Source organism: Polypterus senegalus, chromosome 2 (assembly GCF_016835505.1).
Source record: "Polypterus senegalus isolate Bchr_013 chromosome 2, ASM1683550v1, whole genome shotgun sequence".
Classification (NCBI taxonomy): Eukaryota; Metazoa; Chordata; class Cladistia; order Polypteriformes; family Polypteridae; genus Polypterus; species Polypterus senegalus.
In genome coordinates this window covers 120,426,450-120,447,845 of record NC_053155.1, presented here as the reverse complement: position 1 = coordinate 120,447,845, position 21,396 = coordinate 120,426,450, and the positions used below count along the sequence as shown (strand labels likewise).

Sequence of the window (21,396 nt, the reverse complement as noted above, 5' to 3'; positions counted from 1 at the left end):
TTTCAGTGATGCAGGAGCCAGTGTCTTTCTTGGCACAAAGCAGAAACTACAACTGGGAACAGTGCACATTCATTATACCCAGTCACACATTGATAAATTTAGTTTCCAAAACCAAAATATTGTTCTCACAGATGCAGGAAGAGCAAGCGAACTCTATGAAGGCAATACCCCAAGCTGGTATCTTAATCCAGGACTCTGGAACTGTGAGACTGTCATGCTAACCACTGAGAGAGCCTGCTGCCCTTTTCTTTTTTAATGAAAAATCAGAAATCATGACCAATAATACAGGAAAGCATATAAGAAAAAGCTCAAAAATGTATATTATACAAGATAGAATAGAGTCATGACTGTGGAAAACATCTTGCATTGTTCCTCTTCTAAAGAAGGCAGACACATCTTCACCTAATGACCAATGGCACTTACAACTCACATCATAAAGACCTTTTAGAGAGTGGTCCTGGACTATATGAGTCCTCTTGTGGTAGACAACCTGGACTCACTGCAGATTGCCTATTGGAGTGGAGGGTGCAATTATCTATTTGACACACAAGGCTTATTCTCAGCTGGACAAAGCTGACAGCACTGTGAGGGTTATGTTTTTTTATATTTCTCCAGTTTCTTCAATATCATCCAGCCATTATTGTTAAGGGGTAAACTCAGAGGTATGCAGGTGGATGAGCCTATTGTGTCCTAGATAATGGACTAACTGTTAGACAGACCACAGTTTGTGAGAATCAAGGATTGCATTTCTGATACATATGTGAGTAACACTGGAGCACCACAGGAACAGGTCTGTCTCATTTTCAATTCATTATGTTCACCTCAGACTATAAATATAATACAAGGTCATGTCACTCGCAGACATTTTTATGATTCTGCACTTATGTGGTGCAATGATAAGGATGATGAAACAGAGTATAGGAGTCAGGTAGAAAACTTTGTTTCTTGGTGCAAAGACAATTATTTGTAACTTTACATCAGCAAAACCAAGGAACTGCTTATTAACTTTCGCGGCACCATAAAGACTCTATGTCCGGTCACTGTACAAGGAGTGGCTGTAGAGATGGTGCAGTTTTTATAAGTACAAGAGGTCCACATCAATGACAGGTTGGACTGATCACGTAACACAGAAGAACTATATAAGAAAAGGCAGAACAGACAGTTTTTTTCTTAGGAGACTGCATTCCTTTAATGCAGGAATTGACATCTTCCACAGCTCTGTGATTGCCAGTGCAATTTCCTCCACTGTGGTGTGCTGGGCTGGTAACATCACTTCAAGAGAAGCCTACCAAATCAACAAGCTAATTAAAAGGGCAAGCTCAGTTATAGGACACATTTTTGGACACCCTGGAGGTAGCAGCAAAGGAGAGAATTAAATGGCTAATGTTCATGTTCATGAGTCCACCATCAGGAAAACAACAATGGTGCGTATGGCAGGGTTGCAAGGAGAAAGCCATTGCTCTCCAAAAAAGAAACATTGCTGCTCATCTGCAAATTTGCTAAAGATCACATGGACAACAAGAAGGCTATTGGAAGAATGTTTTGTGGATGGATGACACCAAAATAGATCTTTTTGGTTTAAATGATAAGTGTTATGTTTGAAGAAAGGAAAACACTGCATTCCAGCATAAGAACATTATCCCATCTGTGAAATGTGGTGGTGGCAGGATCATGGTTTGGGCCTGTTTTGCTGCATCTGGGCCAGGATGGCTTGCCTTCATTGATGGAACAATGAATTCTGAATTATATCAGAACATTCTAAAGGTAAATGTCAGGACATCTGTCCATGAACTGAATCTCAAGAGAAGGTGGGTCATGGAGCAAGACAACGACCCTAAGCACACAAGTTGTTCTACCAAAGCATGGTTAAAGAAGAATAAAGTTAAAGTTTTGGATTGGCCAAGTCAAAGTCCTGACCTTAATCCAATCGAAATGTTGTGGAAGGACCTGAAGCGAGCAGTTAATGTGAGGAAACCCACCAACATCCCAGAGTTGAAGCTGAAATTCCTCCAAGCCGGTGTGCGGAAATGATCAAAAGTTACCAGAAACGTTTAGTTGCAGTTATTGCTGCAAAGGGGGGTCACACCTGATACTGATAGCAAAGGTTCACATACTTTTGCCACTCACAAATATGTAATATTCTATCATTTTCCTCAATAAATAAATGACCAAGTATAATATTTGTGTCTCATTTGTTTAGCTGGTTTCTCTTTATCTACTTTTAGGACTTGAGTGAAAATCTGATGATATTTTAGGTCATATTTATGCAGAAATATAGAAAATTCTAAAGGGTTCACAAACTTTCAAGCACAACTGTATATATATATATATATATATATACAGTATATGCACACACACTACAGAAAATTTTAAAAGAAAGAAAACAGTTGCAGTGAGGTATTGTCAGGCATATTGCTGTTGGTATAAGGGATCCCCAGTAGGGTCTCAATCACCCAGTTCAATGAATGCCTTTACAGGTACTTTGTGTCTGCTTCTCACTTATGGCTATGATTACACACAGTGATTTCTGACTTTCAGTGACTTTCAGTGAGTTACTACCCCCTAGTGTCTCCTACTTCTCGACAGTGGGTGATTTTCTTCTGTCTAGTGTCTTGAGCATTTCAACATGGGGAAATTTCTAGCATGGGTGTGATATTTAAGGACAATGAAATTCCAAATGGGTATGATTTATTTTATGTAAGATGACCAGGAGAAGCGAAGGGAACAGTGCAGCAGAATGGCAGTGAAAGTCAGAAGGATTGTTTTGTTCTAGAACAGAGCACCAAAGGAAACAAATCCAAAAGGGCAAAACAAAACAGTCAAAGGTCAAAGCAGAAAAAAAGATTTAAAAAATCAAACAAAGGACTTTTAAAATTGCTTATAATAAAGACATAATAAACATTACAGTATAAAAAATCTATGAGAATTTCAAAGAATACAAATTAAACGTCAGGTTTTATGATAGTAATGTCAAAAATATTTAAATTGGAGAAGCTCCCTATACTTTTGGATTTTTGTAATAGCTACAGAGAATTGCTCAATGTAAACCAAATTATTGTCATATGTTTTGCAACAACAGTAAATAAATTGAACAGCCTGTTTTTTTTGTAAACACTTTGGAAAGCAATTTTAAGCAACTATGTTAACTAAAGACTTTTCAAAAACTGTGTGATTTGGAAAGGAATGAAATGTAATTTACAGACATTCACTTTACTTTTCTTTACAGACATTTACTTTATGGGCAGTGCTCACACTTCACAGTCACAACAGGCTGGAGGCAATCCAGCAGCATTAGGCAGAGGCAGGTAGTAACCATGGATGGAGAGCCAGTCCATCTTAGAGTCAACTCACGCACACACCCGTGCCCACATTCATGCAGGGAAAAGTTAGGTTTGGCAATTAATCTCATGTCACTACACTGGTTGCCTGTGTCATTCAGGATTGACTTTAAAATACTGCTTATGGTTTATAAAGCCTTAAATAATCTCGCTCCATCTTATATATCGGAATGCCTGACACGTTATATTCCAAATCGTAACCTTAGATCTTCAAATAAGTGTCTCCTTATAATTTCAAAAGCTAAACTTAAAAGAAGTGGTGAGGTGGCCTTCTGCTGTTATGCACCTAAAATCTGGAATAGCCTGCCAATAGGAATTTGCCAGGCAAATACAGTAGAGCACTTTAAAACACTGCTGAAAACACATTATTTTAACATGGTCTTTTTATAACCTTACTTTAACTTAATACTGATACTCTGTATGTTCAATTCATCATAATAACTATTCATAGTGGCTCTAAAATCCGTACTGACCTCAACTCTCTCTTCTGTTTCCTTTTCCGGTTTCTTTGTGGTGGTGGCCTGCGCCACCACCTCCTACTCAAAGCATCATGATGCACCAACATTGATGGACTGAAAGCCAGAAGTCTACGTGACCATCATCATCAAGTCCTTCAATGAAAACGCTAAATACAAAGAGGACTGTTTGACTTATGTTAGGTAGATTGCCCAGAGGGGACTGGGCGGTCTCGTGGTCTGGAACTACTACAGATTTTTTTTTTTTCTCCAGCCTTTGGAGTTTTTTTTTTGTTTTTTCTGTGCACCCTGGCCATCGGACCTTACTTATTCTATGTTAATTAATGTTGACCTATGTTTATTTTTTATTGTGTCTTCTATTTTTCTATTCATTTTGTAAAGCACTTTGAGCTACATTTTTTTGTATGAATATGTGCTATATAAATAAATGTTGATTGATTGATTGATTGATACACATCTTTGGGGAAATGGGAGGAACACCAAAGGAGCCAGTTAAAAAACACACAATGAAGAATGTGCAAATTGCAAACAGACAATGACTGGGTAAGGGATACAAATCCAAGACACTCTTTCCATAAGCCAGCAGTGCTTGAGTTCAGCATTAAAACTATTTAATTTGTTTGTACTGCATACAGTTCCATTTGTATATAGAGGAGAACTTCACAAGAAGGTGCTACTATAATGGTGCTACAACTGAATCAAAACAAAGATACTGTAAGAATACATCAGACATCAGGTAAGTTGATTTGTGTTTTAAATTAAGTGATGTATTTTAATATACTTTTGTTAACCATGGAGCCAGAGATTGGCAATGTGTTGCACTTTTGTTGGAAATTCAAGTAAGAATTTTACAGTACAACATCTACTAATACCCACTGCATGATGATAAAATCACTTATTAAAAGTAAGATATTGTAAATGCCTTAGAGGAAGGACTGGCATCCAGGCTAGGATGGAGGATAATCTCTTGCCTGGACTAGATGCCTTAACACTAGAATCCCTGAAGCCTATGACAAAACTTGTAATCCCGGCCCACTGTTCCTTCAAAATTCCTTCACACCTCTCCATTAGTGTCTTTTGTTTTGTAAATGCATCGATCAGCACAGGCAGCCTGCTATCACATCCCCACCCTCAACCGAGCTCAACTTGGGCAAAAAGTTCTCACAGTTCAAGGCTTCTTATCTGCGTGTGAGGTGCCTGGAGTTGTAAAGGGTAAATAATATATCATCATTTGAAATAAATACATTTCATGTGTGTTCCATGTCTACAACGATCTGTTTAAATGTAGCATGAAATGTGAGGCATGAACCGTTGAGCACATAACTAAAAAAGAAATGTTTTTCATATTTTAGTAATAATTGACAAAATGTAGACATGAAGTTTATAATGTGTGAAGACTGAAGTCCTCACACATTATAAACTTCATGAATATCATATAAACACTTTCACAAAAGGTACAAATTGGAATTGGAATGCAGAAGTGCAACCCTGTCTTGGACCTTGGGTAATGTAACAGGGCGCTGTTAGGGGAGTGCTCAAAAACTTACTCGAAAGTGCTCCTGACTGGCAATGTGGTGACGCCAGAAGCAGTCCCAGGTTTTGCATGAAAAGAAGCTCGTCTCCTCACATTGGGGAGAGAGAGTCAGGAGGCAGTGGGTAACATATTTGGATGAAGGGAGAATTCCACTGAATTGTGTATTGCTGATTGATTCTTTGCACGGGTGATTATTGGAAAGGTGATTTGGTTTAATAAAGATCTTTTTTTTAAACACAGAATCGTGTTGGGCATTACTGTGTCTGTAGCTTTGGGCTCAGTGAGCCTTCACTCACTACCCAATCAATGACTTCTGACAATATGCAAACTTTTATACTCAACTACAGTCAATGTTGGTCACTTTTTGCATCATTTGCCATATAAATGCAAAGTCACCAGACTACAGTAACTTCTTTCTGCTCCATCCCCAGTACCACATTTCAAAAAATTAGGCAGTCTTGAGTGAAACTGCAAACTAAATGCCCAACTCAGTTTACAAATTCTCTGTATCATTGAAGTTGTCATGCATGTGCATGCTCTGATCAGGTATGCAATGCCACTTCCAGAAGAGAGGGCGCGCTGTTGCTAATAATCTTGTCTCTTCCTATCAAACGCTGATGGAAAATTATTCTACCCTCATCCCTCTGAGACCCCCCACCCCTTCTTGTCTGAACCATAGAAAGAATGAGGCACTTCAATCTCAACCCTAATCTAATGCATGATGTAGCTCTACAGTCAAATCCATCCATATCAGTGGCTTTGTATGTCTATGTTGTGTTTGCACCGTTGAGTGCCTGTTTATTTTGTTACCAAGTGATGATTTTTTGTTGATTTATTACTAAACTGGGTGGCTGGATTGGTTCCCCAACTTTTCTTTGGACTTTTTCTGTCCTTCATACCCAACAAAGTGTATATTTATCAGACATAAATATAGATGTTGGTGACCCAGTGCTGGGTATGCACGACATATGATTGTCATGAGTTTGTGAGCTCTGTTTCTTTTCACTCTCTTCCTCTTGTGTAGTTTGTGCTTTCTGCCTCTGTCATAGATAAATTCTTTTGTGAATACATCTGTGTAGGAATCAATGGTAAGATTAAAAGAACTGAGCCCTTTGGGGGCTATGATAGTTTCTTCTCTGAAAATAGACATAGGAAACTTTCCATTACAAGACACTGCCTCAACCTGTGTACCTTCAATACAACTAAGAAAAAATCTACAATACTGTTATTAATGCAATCACCAGCACAATCCTACAGAGGGAAACAATTAAAGGGGACAAAGTGTTGGTTTTGCTCTTAGGAAGGACACACCCCCTTGTAAAAAGAGAGCTGGCTGGGGCAGACCAGGCCACATCCCCCACTCAGGTTTTATGAGATCTGAGTCATGGAAGGTTGAGCATGTGGACTCCTCACTGGCATTCAGGATATTAAGTAGGAAAGATCAATCTAGGAAGGGAAAAAGATGTCAGCGAACATAATAGAGAACATATCAAGCAACCATGTAGGTACAGACAATAGCTAGGGATGCAGGTTTCCTTTGTTTTTTGTACACTGTTTTACAACAAAATATAAATAATTGATACCCAGTTGTTTTTCAATTCCTTGTATTTGTCTTCCAGACTTTGTCATTCCTGTAGCCATGTTGGTATACATCCATCCTTCCACCCCTTTTTCTAACTTCCTTCCCCAAGTCCAGTGTTTTGTGTCCATCTCAACAGCACTGGACACAAAGTGGGAAGCAAGCATGGATGGGGCTGCCAGTCCAGTGCAGGGCTCACTCCACTCATACACACATCTGCGTTCAGCCATACTGGGCTACTAATTTAGAATCAACAGTAATTAACCTAACCTGCTCTGCTGTGGTTGCTTATTTAATTACATTTGCATTTAATCCGTTTTGTTGACACTTTACAATAGGGGCCAGAAGGACTTATTGTAGTGCTATATTACACCAACAGAGCCTTTGTAAAACTATGAAAAGGACCTTCGATACTGTTTAAAAACAACAATAAATAAACAAGTCTGAATTAACACAAACTGCCCAATTCATTGTCTTCATAAGAAGTTTAATAAGTTACTTCAAGAAGTAGAAGTCCATAATAAACAAAAGTAGTCGCATCAGATATTGAAATTTGTGCTTTAATTAAAATTTTTAAAGTTTCAATACCCTCATTATAACATAAAAAATGGAAAATAATGTCATATCCATAATCACTGTTATTGAAATAGTCTTAAACGATACCACACATGCTCATTTGTAGCCTTCTGGGAGTGACTCTTAGAGGATTAGAACCACCAGTAAAGAAGAAAATACCAAAAATATTATGATATTCAGCATCAGCAACCTCAAAAGAGCATAAAAGGATACTCCATATTCCTATGATACCAATCCACATTTTTTAGAAGTTTTGAAAAGGATCAGCTTTGACCTCTCATTTCCCATTAGGGACAGGTTACTATATTGTACGCAACGTCAAGTTCTTCTGATTATGTTTGCTGAACACACCTATTGGTATACTCTTGCACAAAATGAGGTCTAAAAATATTTTTTTTCAGGTCTAGTTGGCCAAAAATAGGAAGGAGTCTTGCATAGCTAGACATCAAGACAAGTCGAATGGTGTATCATATGTGGGGATTTTCTTGTACCGGTGAGTCAGGAGGGTCCAGTTTTGAAAGTGAAGTAATTTCAAAGTGTTCATAAGTGATTTTTATGAACTTGTTAAAACGTAGGTAACATCAGCAATTAGCAAGTTTCATGTTACAGAAAATCACAGAAATCTTGGTCTGTGTGTTCATTCGTCAGTCATTACCAGGAAAAAAAGATCCTTTGTAATTGGATTACACAAAATTACGAAACTTTTCTCCCGTCTTAGCACTGTTGCAGATAACATGCCATAGTTGCCTGCCTCCAAGATTCAGACTAAAAGGTATATTTTATTAATTTCACAAGAGTGAATGTCATGAGCTAAAAGCTGCACCTGTCAGATACTATCAGCTTTCCTTGCCCCCATGGGAAAACCTTTGTAGATGTTTTAAAGAAAACTCCTGAAGTGCAGTGACTGTCACGCCCTGGTCATCACTCTGACAAACATGAAGGAATGTCCTTCTTTCAAGGGTGCACAGAAAAACAAGCTCAAGTGTAAAGAAGTGTGCTTTTTGATTCTCCTGTAATAGCATACAGCTATAATGTAGTAATCCATGTAAGTCACATTTACAAACAGCCTTCCTTTAATTGAACTAAGGTCATTCGCACTAAGAAGGCAGAGCACTGCTGTCCTGGTAGTGCTATCTGTAACGCAGGTGTTTTTTTCAGCAGAAATAAATAAATAAAATGTGCAGTATGCAGTAGGAGCTGACAAACTGCAGATCTCTGCACTGTCATTCAAAAATCAAAGCCAACAACAAATGTCTACATAACTGCTAATATGAGAAGAGCTTCCCAGAATGCAGTAATTACTTTTAGGAAAACCAGCTTCCATTTAACAGAAAGCCAGAATCTTAATTATTCATGTTTGAGAAAACGTAGCAAGAGTAGTACAGTGTTTTTTATTGATTTATTTTTCTCTTTTGAGATAACTTTTTTGAAGGTCTCTAGTGGAAGTAGCTTCTAAAATTAGCAGTAATTACAATAAGTGTTTGGAACACACCGCACAGTTTACATCAGCATTGCAATACCAAAGATGGAGACCAGGGATCCTGACCTAGGTGAACACAATAATGTAGATGTCAGTTTTATCATTTTTTTTGTCTGCAGAGAAAATAAACTTGAATTATTTTGTTGGGGATAGACTATACACAGCCTTAAGTAAGGGCAGGATTAGTCCTACACGTGTTTTTTTTTAGATAACTTGACAACTAATATTCATTATAAAAGAAATTATGATTCAGATGTTTCATTTACATTTGGTAGTTCTTTAAGTTTGAGATTTACTCTCTGTGACACTACATTAGTTCTGAAAAAGCCAACACTGAGACTATCTCTAACAGGTAGGGCAGGGCAAGTGGAGTCCATGCTCCAGTGTGTAAAACTCAACGGTAACAATCTGAGGTTTTTTTTTTTATTATTAAAAGCTTCTGTCCATTGAGGAAAAAGTGTGAACCATGCCTCCTTGCCCACCCTGTCCGGAACATGGTGAACGATGATCAAGAAATGATCAGGCATTTACAGACTAGCTTTCATGAGACGCGCTCCTCTGCTTAAATCTATTGTCCTGGGTGCTTGATCAGCACTGATCTTGGGAAAGATCCTGGCTTTGATCAGCTCATACATCTGGGAAAAGTGAGGAGTGCAGATTTTTTTCTGAGCACAAGTGAGCAGTGCGAGTTGGAGGTGGTTTGAGGCAGTGGACGTGGCAGAGAAAAGGTCATTGGCACTGCATGGAACAAGGGGTGAAAGATCATACTGGTGGCTTCAGTATTTAGGGGCAGCCGAGGAAGGAGACAGCCTCTAGTAAAGCTCATGTGAGGAAGCAAGGAAAAGACACTTTATTTCACAATGTATCTATACTAATAAAAGTCAAAGCCCTCACTGACTGACTGACTCATCACTAATTCTCCAACTTCCCGTGTAGGTGGAAGGCTGAAATTTGGCAGGCTCATTCCTTACAGCTTACTTACAAAAGTTAGACAGGTTTCATTTCGAAATTCTATGCGTAACGGTCATAACTGGAACCTACGTTCGTCCATATATGCGGCTATAGCCTGCAGCTCGGTCGCCGTGTGTTTAATTTTTCTATCTGTCTTTCCTTCCGGTGTTGTGCCTGCCTCAGCAAATATACAGCACAAGGCAGGAACAATACGTGAACTTGCTGGCGCTAAGGCACCATGTCCTCACATGTTTAATTATTGACAACTAGCAAAATACCCGCGCTTCGCAGAGGCGAAGTACTGCCTTAAAATTTTTATTAAGAAGAAAATGAAACATTTTTAAACTGAGCGAAAATATACCAACAATTATTTGTTAAGGATCTCTTTGTATACAATATTGTCAGTTCAGCCCTCCGGTTGTAATATGACCAAGCTGTGCGCTAAGCTTACTCTTGAGCATGCAACATACAGTTGGCCATGTGAAAAGTAATCTTGTTTCATATCTCACAGCTTGGATTGCTGCTGTCATAATCGGTTTGAGTTTCATGGTTTGTTTCAATTACGACAGTATTTGCAGGACTTGTGTTGAAGTGACATTCGGCATCTGTCAAGCGTTGTAAGCATACAACCGGTTTCATCGATAACTTCACATCCAGCTTTTGCGAGTTTAAATATTCATAAACATCAAAGTGTCCACTACTCAAATCGTCACCTGTGAATCTAAGATGTTTAAGAGGCATTGGCGGTTGTCGAAAGGTGTAAAATATTTAGCCATTTCGGTATACTTGAAAGCGACAACCGAACAATTCAGCGGCAGCCATCAACTCACATGCAGAACCATAGGTGAAGGGCTTAAGCATTTCACTCTTTTAGTGCTCCTGTGTAGTACAATTATCTCCTGTACCGTCATTAGTCCACACCTTGAACCTGTCCCAGTCATTCAATATATAAGACACAATGTTCCTCTGGATATCAAGAGTGAGCCTGATATGGCCGTGCAATATGTAACAAAGAGAATGGAAAAAGCAGGTGACATCTCTGGGCATGGAAACCACTCGGTAAGTGACAGTTCATTGATCGATGGTGATCACCTCGATAGACATGTTAATGGGGGTACGGTTGGAACAATAAAGGAAATGGGTACCTGAACAATGTAAAGTAAGTCTAAAATACCTACACAATAACTATAATCGTAATAAACAAACAATAAAACAGCGGAGAAGCTGTGGATTAAATAAAAACGCCGCCTCACACGGTGACCGAGCTGCAGTCTATGGACGTATATATGTACGTAAGTAGGATCCAGTTAGTGTTGGGAACCCGCGTAGCAAATTTCTTGAAGATGGGCGCATAAGTAACAAAGACCGTTGAAAAGTTCAATATGGCGGCCAACAGTGGCGTCATACCACCGAAATACTGTAAGTGCGTACATTGGTTTCGGTTAGCACAGGGAAGCCGCCTACCAAATTTTGTGAAGATGGTGCCATAAATAAGAAAGTTCAACATGGTGGACATTGTCGACCGTTACGCATAGAATTTCGAAATGAAACCTGTTTAACTTTTGTAAGTAACCTGTAAGGAATGAGCCTTCCAAATTTCAGCCTTCTACCTACACGGGAAGTTGGAGAATTAGTGATGTTGAAAAGTTCAATATGGCGGCCGACAGTGGCATCATACCACTGAAATAAGTACGTACATTGGTTTCGGTTAGCGCAGAGAAGCCACCTACCAAATTAAATGAAGATGGGGCCATAAATAAGAAAGTTCAACATGGCGAACGTTGTCGACCATTACGCATAGAATTTCGAAATGAAACCTGTTTAACTTTTGCAAGTAAGCTGTAAGGAATGAGCTTTCCAAATTTCAGCCTTCTACCTACACGGGAAGTTGGGAGAATTAGTGACGTTGGAAAGTTCAATATGGCGGCCGACAGTGGCGTCATACCACCGAAATAAGTATGTACATCGGTTTCGGTTAGCACAGGGAAGCCGCCTACCAAATTTCGTGAAGATGGGGCCATAAATAAGAAAGTTCAACATGGCGGACGTTGCCTAACTTTTGTAAGTAAGTTGTAAGGAATAAGCCTGCCAAATTTCAGCCTTCTACCTACACAGGAAGTTGGAGAATCAGTGATGAGTGAGTGAGTGAGTGAGTGAGTCAGTCAGTCAGTCAGTCAGTGAGGGCTTTGCCTTTTATTAGTATAGATACAGATTATTTAAATGAAGATAAAGTTTTATCTATTTAATATAATCAACAAATTTTGCTGCATTTCACCTTAAAAATGATATCGTCATCATATGTAAATACGTGCTTTATAAAGTGGCGCAGGTTGTGCAATATTATAACTGTAGTGCAAGTGTACAGTGGGGTAATTGTACTTATAAGTATAAACAGTTCTACAAGGAGCAATTGATTGAGTGCATTTATAGTTCTTGGGATGAAGCTGTTTCTGAACCACGAGTTCCGTACAAGGCTTTGAAACGTTTTGCTGTCGCTGAGGCAGCATGTGCTTGATGCTGTATACCAATAATTTCCGATCAGCTGCTGCTGTGATTCCCCACTCAGATACAGTGATATAAATTCTCCGAGTGGTGCAGTGAGAGTAATATGGAAAAAGATGATCCACTTTGGCAACCCTTAAAGGGAGCAGCTGAAAGAAGAAAAAGAAGAAGATGGTGCAATGAGAGTAACAACACTAAAGCAGTTATGGTATTTGGAATTCTATGGCTATTCCCTGGGCCATTATATTGTTACAAGTTAATTACAATCAGATGCATTACACTAATAAACAATATGTGGTTAGTTTCAGTGTATTTATAAAGCTGCGTCAGGAATGTGGCTCTAAGAAATAAAGGGTAACCACTCAGGAAGAGTAGCACTGCTTTGACACTGAGCGCCACCAGTCTGCAAAACCAAGCAGAGAACTTACGTACGACAGGGTATGAGCTACCGTGGAAATGTGCGTGGCTTTACGCCAAGTGTAAGTTTTATACATTGCAATTTGAACGTGGAAGCATTTTTATGCAACATTTCTGTGCGTACGCACCATTTATACTTGAGGCACCTGGTCTTTTCAGCTGGGCTGAGACTTCAGTAAAAGCAGTGACCAGCTGAGGTGGACCTCCGACATCTTGTCACTTCTCTTCAGTCAAGCAGGGCTCCTGGAGCACTTGATCATTCCTGCTTTCCCATATTCCTCAGCAAGACTGACCTACCCTGAAGCATTGTTCACCAAGCCCCCTTTTTAGGGCTAACAACTGCTCTACCTCCTTTCCACAACACTGGCATGAGCTCCTAATTCTTTAGTTACCTTTCTCTTTATAATTTCTCAATTATTTTTCCTCCTTTTTTCCCTACTCACGCTCCTTTGAAATAGTTGAGCCATTCATTGCTGTATGTTAACAAGCCAACAGCTAGCTTCCCCATTCAACACCCTACGGCCACATTATTTTACAGGACACCCACACCCACAAGTTTGAGCCGTGCTGTTTTTGATTTTAAATGATATGTTGCTTTAGACCACAGGGTCAGCTTCAATGGCTCTAGCCTTCAACCCCAAAGAAGAACTGAAAAGTTCAGGTGTTCAGGTGAAAGGTTGTATGAGGCCTCCAAAACACCCAAAAATCCAGCCAGGAGCTTCACTGACATGCCCAGAAGAGACTCACCTAAACTTAGCTAGGCCCCAAATCCTACCTGCTAGCTTCATCTGAAGCATGCTCCTAAAGTGGGGAGCTGGCTTTAAAAGTTTAAAATGCCATGAACTTGCATCAATACATTAAAATATCTCATAAAGGAGAGAAACCTATCAGTTCATCAGTTTCACTAGCAAATTAAAAAGTAAAGATTTATTAAGAAAAATAGAAAAATAAATAAAAAAATGCTCAATAGAGCAAAAAAGGCAAATAGATTTGCCTAAATAGGCAAACCACAGCTAACAAGATGCAATACATGATCCAGTAACAGTAATTTCAAAACAGAAGCAAAAATCCAGAATATAACAAGAAATGCAGTACTCACAAAAAACTCCAAATTCGATTTAAAGTTCTGCTGTTGAGTCTGTCTTGCCTGACTGAATATAAAGCCAGAAGTGGACTCATCAGCTGTAATGTCAGAGTGGCCCCTATCTCCTGGGGCTCCACCCACAAAGTAAAAGACAAAATGGTCACACATTTAAAGTTACATGAAACAATTACTAAATCATTGACAAACATAATAAGAGCTACATAAAATATGAAAAGTAACCCCTGAAGGGATGCCAGGCACAAAGAAAATTTCACATATTCCAAGACATAAAATTGCCTTGAGAATATTGTGAAAAGTGGAAAAAATTTGATTATGATGATTAAGTTAAGTTTGCTATAAACATTTTAACAATATGTTAAATTATGGAGGAGAGTCTCCTATTGGGCGGCACGGTGGCTTCCCGGGTCCTCTCTGCGTGGAGTTTCAATGTTCTCCCCATGTCTGCGTGGCTTTCCTCCGGGTACTCCGGTTTCCTCCCACAGTCCAAAGACATGTAGGTTAAGTGCATTGGCGATTCTAAATTGTCCCTAGTGTGTGCTTGGTGTGTGTGTGTGTGTGTGCTCACCCTGTGGTGGGCTGGCACCCTGCCCAGGGTTTGTTTCCTGCCTTGTGCCCTGTGTTGGCTGGGATTGGCTCCAGCAGACCCCCGTGACCCTGTAGTTTGGATATAGTGGGTTGGATGATGAATAGATGGAGTTTCCTATTTATGTCATTTTTGCATGACATTATCATCTGTTGGGAGATGGTGGGCAGTGCCACACGTGCCCTAAATGTAGTGATGTCACCTTTTATCAAATTTCTGTTTGACAGGCTACCCAGCTGTGAAGAGATCAACACAAATAACATAATGCGGACACACAACAAGGGATAGCCGCTCAGAAAGCCCATTTCTCAAGCTCACCCTGGTAACTGGGGGTCCCCTCTAAGTGTCAGTATGGGTAAATAGATCATATGTATTTGAAGAATTTCCTGGAAGTAAGACATTCATGGCTACTAATGCTGCATTCATGTACTATCACACAGATAGTAAATACAAGTTTCCGAATTGGAAATTCCACGTGACTGCCCTACAAACTTGGAGCCATGAGTTGGACAAATCAAAGAGAAAACAAATCTAACCAAATTCTCCAAGCTGTGATGTAATGTTGTCCTTTCACCTTAGTCAACTGTATAAAATAAGAAATATAACCTAGTCAGCCAGAAATGCAATTCTTGTAGCCTCATTAAACTCATTAAAAATACACTTTACCTTTAGCTACTTTTTTTTTTAACAAAACCAAGTAAAAAAATCAACAATGGCAACATGTTTCTCCAAAATGTCCAACAGAAATTCACTTGAACTCACTGGGAGGTAAAACATTATAAATCAGAACTCCCGAAAGCAGCACATGAATGCATCATAAAGTAAGAAAGCAATCATGAAGGATGGGCAGTATGCCAGGAAGTTTCCTCAGCTTACCAGAGAACACTTGAGGTGCTCCCAAGGTAAATAATAAGGGCCCTGTTATATGAGTGTTGCCTGGCCTTTTAACTGTGTATCAAGACTCCCAGGACTTTCTTGTAAGTTACTGGCCCCAGAAATGGTTCACATGGACTGTCCTGAAAGTAATCCCAAAGTGGAGATTAGAAGCTATGTCTTGGTTCTTGATCTTGGACTTCAGTGATAAGGTGGGACAAAGGTCCTACTGGTAGGAAGAGGATGCAGCCTAAGGTTGGTGAGGAAGCTGGAAGAGCTGTGATTTTAGGAGGTGAGAAAGTAGGAAAGGCCCCACACGTGAGACACAAAGACTTGACCCTTTGTAGCTAGGCCCAGAGACGAAGTCTGAGTTAAGTTAGACTAGATAGATCTTTCTTGGTGCACTTTGTTCCAGGTTTGGATGGCACGCTGAGGTGACCAGCCCATCACAGTGTCTTATTTGATTTATAATCTACTCCATCAGTGTATATTGCTCTGTAACCCATCCATCCATCCATTTTCCAACCCGCTGAATCTGAACACAGGGTCACAGGGGTCTGCTGGAGCCAATCCCAGCCAACACAGGGCACAAGGCAGGAACCAATCCCAAGCAGGGTGCCAACCCACCGCAGGACACACACAAACACACCCACACGCCAATTTAGAATCGCCAATCCACCTAACTTGCATGTTTGGATTGTGGGAGGAAACCGGAGCACCCGGAGGAAACTCACGTAGACACGGGGAGAACATGCAAACTCCACGCAGGGAGGACCCGGGAAGCGAACCCGGGTCTCCTAACTGTGAGGCAGCAGCGATACCACTGCACCACCATGCCGTTGCTCTGTAACAAAACAGTAAATATATTATATAGTAGCATAATATGTCTAAATCCATGTAATCCATTTCGGTGTCACCGAGGGCTGAAGACCATCCCAGGAGCAATAGGCACAAGGCAGGCAACAGCACAAAACAGTTTTCAAATACTCCGACTCCCCCACACAGCCACAAGCAGATCGAGCCAGTTTGGAAGAGGCAACCACTTCATTATTGTATAGCACCCTTCACTAAAAATTCAAAGTACTGTAACAAAGTTTACAGCTGAAACACAAACTCCACAAATTCAACATCCAGAAGCAGGATTAGAGCCCAGTACACCGGATCTGTGAGGTAGCAGTTATATTTACCCAATGTGCTAAATGTCATTATCAATATAGTACAAAAAGAAAGTGCATTGTGTGTACAGAATTGAAAATGCAATACAGTACAAACCAATTATTCTTCTTCTTCTTGGTCCTTTGGCTGCTGGCTTACATTCACAACCAATTTCTTTATTAGACATTAGCCTTTGGTTAATGGTGCAGACCACTTAATAAAAAGGCTTGGTCTTACTTACCTTCTCACTTATAAGAAATTCCAGTCGGTGGGTCATTAAACATTAGGAGAAAATCAACAAATTTGTTTTTGGAAGAAAGTCAATTGAATACTGATGAGCCCCTTCATCTTTTTTCTTTTTTTGTAAATATTTGTTCAAACATCTACTTTATTTGATTAGATTAGATAGACTTTATTATTCCAAAGGTAAATTTAGATGCATATAATAGCAGTAACATGAAAAGTAAAGAGATGGACTCGCGGAACAAATAATGCAATCAATCATTAGACAGACAAATAAATGATAAATAAATAAATGTATATTGTGCTGAACTTAAAGAGTATAAGAATTAGGCCTGGGGCACTGGAAGAAAGCACTGAATTGCCTATGTACTGGACCCTGTTCCCACTCATGGCCAGGAGGCCAGAGCAGTGAATATTAAGGGGCAAGGCATATCCTATCTCAGTCGGGAGCTGGGCATGCCATGCCAACATGGACAGACTGGCATCCTGGTAGGATCCTTGCCAAGCCGGGAATCATAGTAGTGGATGGTCATAGGGAGGTATCACTCCAAGACTGCATACACCTCCTGCTGGGTGCTGGGTGGCAGCATTCCTGAGTCCATGTATCCAGATCCACTACTGCAGGGCATATTGGTGGTTCTTGTCCTGAAGGGCACCCCTGTAGGGTTTCGTGGATGCTGCCAGGATGTGCTGCAGAGAATGGCTGTCCCTACTTTGTGAGGCTTCCACCTAACCTGGAAGAGTTTCCTAGATGCAATGTGGTGGCACCAAAACTACTCCTGGATTTGGAGTTAAGGAAGCCACTCTACATTACCCATAAATGTTGGAATTGGGATGAAGAAGACAACGCTTGCCAGGAGAAGAGTGGAGGAGATTCATTAATATATTGTGGTTAGTCATGTGCTAGAATAAAAAAGGCGTTTTCATAAAAAAAAATCTCTTGATTTGAACCCTTAACTATGTACAGGCACTTGTGTCTGGAGTCTAAGGCTCTGGAGTGCCTCTTTTGGTTACACGTAATAGCAGTGGATGAAAAAGACCTCCAGAGGAGCTTCTTAGCTCAACTATGGCTAAAAATGCTCCAAGAGAGCACCTCCTAGAGCTTATGGAGAGTACTTTTAATGATGGCATCCAGTTTTGCAGTAATGAACAAACATAATATATACCATTCAGTTACGGGAAAAAAATGATAAGCATAAAAGCAAAATGAGGCAAAATGAATGTGGGCATTAAATTAATTGTATGCATTAAAATCAATAACTGCATTTCTCTCTAGTTCACAGAGAAATAAAACCACACAAAAGAGAGTAAAAAAAAAAAAAGCTAGCTAAGTAAGCGATGCTCCATTAACAGCTAATTTTAACATTTTGTATAAGAAGTCAGAAGGATTGAAAAGCAGCAGTCACCCTGGGTTCCCAGACTGATGCTAAAAACCACTGTTATAGACATTATTGTGCTACCACTTAAGAAAATGAGATCAAACTGAGGTGGGGATGTTAAAACTGAAGCAGCCTTCAGAACAGAGAAAGACAGCATCAGAAGATCTTATTTGAACAACAGGATCTTATAACATGTGCAGCATCACCAAGGTATTCTGTGGTGATCGATTTGTGCTTTGCAATAAACAACTCTATAAAAGTTAATGATCCACTGGTAGTGGAACAAACTGCCCCCCAATAAAATGCCTGAATTATTCATCCATCCATTTTCTAAACTTGCTATTACCATGAAATACTTAAATTTAATATCTGGCTTAACTCAACCAGCATTGAACAGCTTCTTTTGATTAACTTTCTTAGATTTTTAATTTAATTATATGAATGAGTGATATAGTAATAGTTCTTTTAATAAAATGAAGTGAAAAATGTGGATACAAATATTATCTGATGTCAATGCTTACCTACACCAGCTGTGAAAAGCAACAGTATGGAAGCAACACAGTACATCATCTATGGAATAATTCAGCTGCAAGGGAAATTTCACAAGTGAGTCTCTGCCCAATGATCCATTTGTACTTGATAACTGCAAAGGAGAAAAACAGGGGTCCTGAGTATGATACAGCTTAGAATGGGGAAGTTTGGATTTACAAAATTATACAGGGTCAGCTACCTCCTCAAGGGAGGGCAAAAAAGAACAGAGAGGAATATGACTGGAAGTTTCAAGCAGTTCTTAATTAGATGCATCTCTGTATTTGAACAAGAGCTTATTGTGTCATTTCATCTTCAGTCATGTGAAAAATCTAGACATATAAAAATGTCATGTAAACAATGTCTTTAGAAAGGCACAATTAAACTTTGTAGTCCATAATATAAGCTTTCAAACACAAATGCATGCACATAGACTGTGCGTCTATATCTGTTGTCACAGACGGCCAGTGTCCTTGCCCGGCCGGGACGCTTTTTCACTGAGAGGACCAGAGGAGCAAGTGTGGGCAGCACAGTGCCTGCCCCAGGATGTTTGACGGCAGCCCCCATGGGTTGCAGTGGTGCCTTGGATTCCCAAAGGGCTTCATAGCAGTTGGAGTCATCTACAGCCCTGTTGGGATCTGGGGGTGCAGTCATGGGGTGCTGCAACAGCTGCTGAGCCCTCTTGGGCGGGTTTTCCACCACACCCGGAAGTGCTGCCGGAAGTAGGTCAACAAGCACTTGGAGCACTTCCGGGGATGTTATTAAAGGAGCCAGCAGTCACCACTCTGGGAGCCAGAGCCGGGAGGAGGGAGACAAAGCTTGCTGGAGAGGAGTAGAGGAGAAAGAAAAAGAAACAGAAAGTAAAGTATTGGGATTGTGCTTGTGTTTGGAACTTTGTTGTGGGGTCGTGGGAACGGGGAAGACATTCTCCACGAGAGAAAAGAAAATAAAAAACTGTTTTTTTTTATAAGTGTGCCTCCTGCGTCTGTCTGTGTCTGGTTAAGCGCTGGTATAGCGCCATCTACCTTCACACTATCTATATCTACATATATATAAAATGTAAAACTGACTCGATCACTCTCTCACTCATCAGCAAAGATACTATTTTTTCTTTAGTTAAAAAGCTGAAATTTGGCAGGAAGGTATGTTTAAGGTAGTAGGTTCACTAAGAAAAAACATTTCAATATATCAATAGTTAGGGGTAAAACCCTACCCTGACAACAGAAAAACTAAATACTCCTACATTTTAAAAATGCTTTGACTAATATAATGGAAATTTGGTAATGTTGTACAGAAAAGAAAATTAACCAACCTGTGTTTTTTATTTCTCAATAAATTGTTTATTTGTCAATAATTATTAATACTATGCTAATGAGAGCAAGCATTATGCAAATGAACAACGGAGCAGAAGCAATTGAAAGGCCAATCCAACACCAGCACTGATCAACAGATGGATGATTGAAGAAGAGGCAGCATCCTGGACAGGAAAACAGAGATGTTATCATATTTGGTGTGTACAGTCGTATGTGTCACGGAAGGAAAGTTTGTCGAATCTCAATGAAGATACAAAGCTGAATGGTTAGTTAGCAAATGCACTATAAAGCACCAGTGAAGGTGCCAGGTGATGTGGCTGTGAGTGTAGATCTTGCTTTGCTTGAAGAAAAAGCAGAGGGAGAGAGAAGTAGAGGTGGAAGTGGTGTCCTTCTAAACAAGACAATCCGGGATAAACGGAATCACTTTAAAATTTACAGGTCTCCCATGAGCTACTCCAAAATAATATACATTTGCATCTACGGATTTTAAAAAGTGACAAGCAATCGACTACACTATCCAAAATCATTTACATTTAAATGCGTGTCTGCTTACTTTGAATGAGGATGGCACGCCACTCTCAAAAATTATTTATATATAAATTTGCATGCATGTGTGGAATTGAAAGGGGGGACATACAACTGATGAAAACACAAAAAGAAACACTTGAACGAACAATGTAAACAAATGGAAATTAGATAATCTTAATAATGATAATATATACTCAAATTTTAAAGTATTAACCATTTAAATTAAAAGAATACACTTTTCTGTATAATTGTTTAGCAATAACTATCAACAAAAGGCAAGTCACTAAGAAGAACAGGAATTGAATTACTGCAGGAATGTGTTAATGTTGGGCCATTGTATATAAAATAGTAAACAGCTCCAGTGGCGTAATATTATTATGATGTCTTACTTATCTGAACTTATCTTACTTATCACACTTTATCCAAGGTGACTTATAAAATCTGAGATACGTTACATTTCTTTTGTTTTTCCAGTTGGAGAACAGGCAGTGACTTTCTCATGGTCACACAGTGTCAGTATGGGGATTTAAACCCACAACCTCTGGGTTTGAAGTCCAAAGCCTTAACCACTACACAAGATTGCATGCTAATAACAGGAACCCATGGAAAAAAAAAAACTACAAATATCATATACAGAAAAGTACTTAATTACATTGTACTTCTGATATATCCGATTAAAAAAAGGACTGTAACTGACGGCTATTGTCATACGAAATATCCTGAATGGTAAGGTGAGGTTCTACTGACTAGAATTAACAGCACCACTGACTCAAACTCTCTGTCCTCTGCTTTCACTTCCCTTCTTAACCATCCTCCACCTCGTATTCTATCCCCCC

General features: G+C 39.6%; 1 protein-coding gene across 2 annotated transcripts in view; it reads right to left on the bottom strand.

The window, feature by feature from the left end:
• The window catches only part of LOC120523292 (immunoglobulin superfamily member 5-like), a 207,799-nt gene that overhangs the window by 168,220 nt on the left and 18,183 nt on the right, over positions 1-21,396 (bottom strand). For both annotated transcript variants that reach the window (XM_039744494.1, XM_039744495.1), the window contains exon 2: positions 18,713-18,834. In XM_039744494.1, coding sequence (XP_039600428.1) covers positions 18,713-18,761 — 49 coding nt within the window. In that variant the 5' untranslated portion in view covers positions 18,762-18,834. The remainder of the gene's footprint in view (positions 1-18,712; positions 18,835-21,396) is intronic.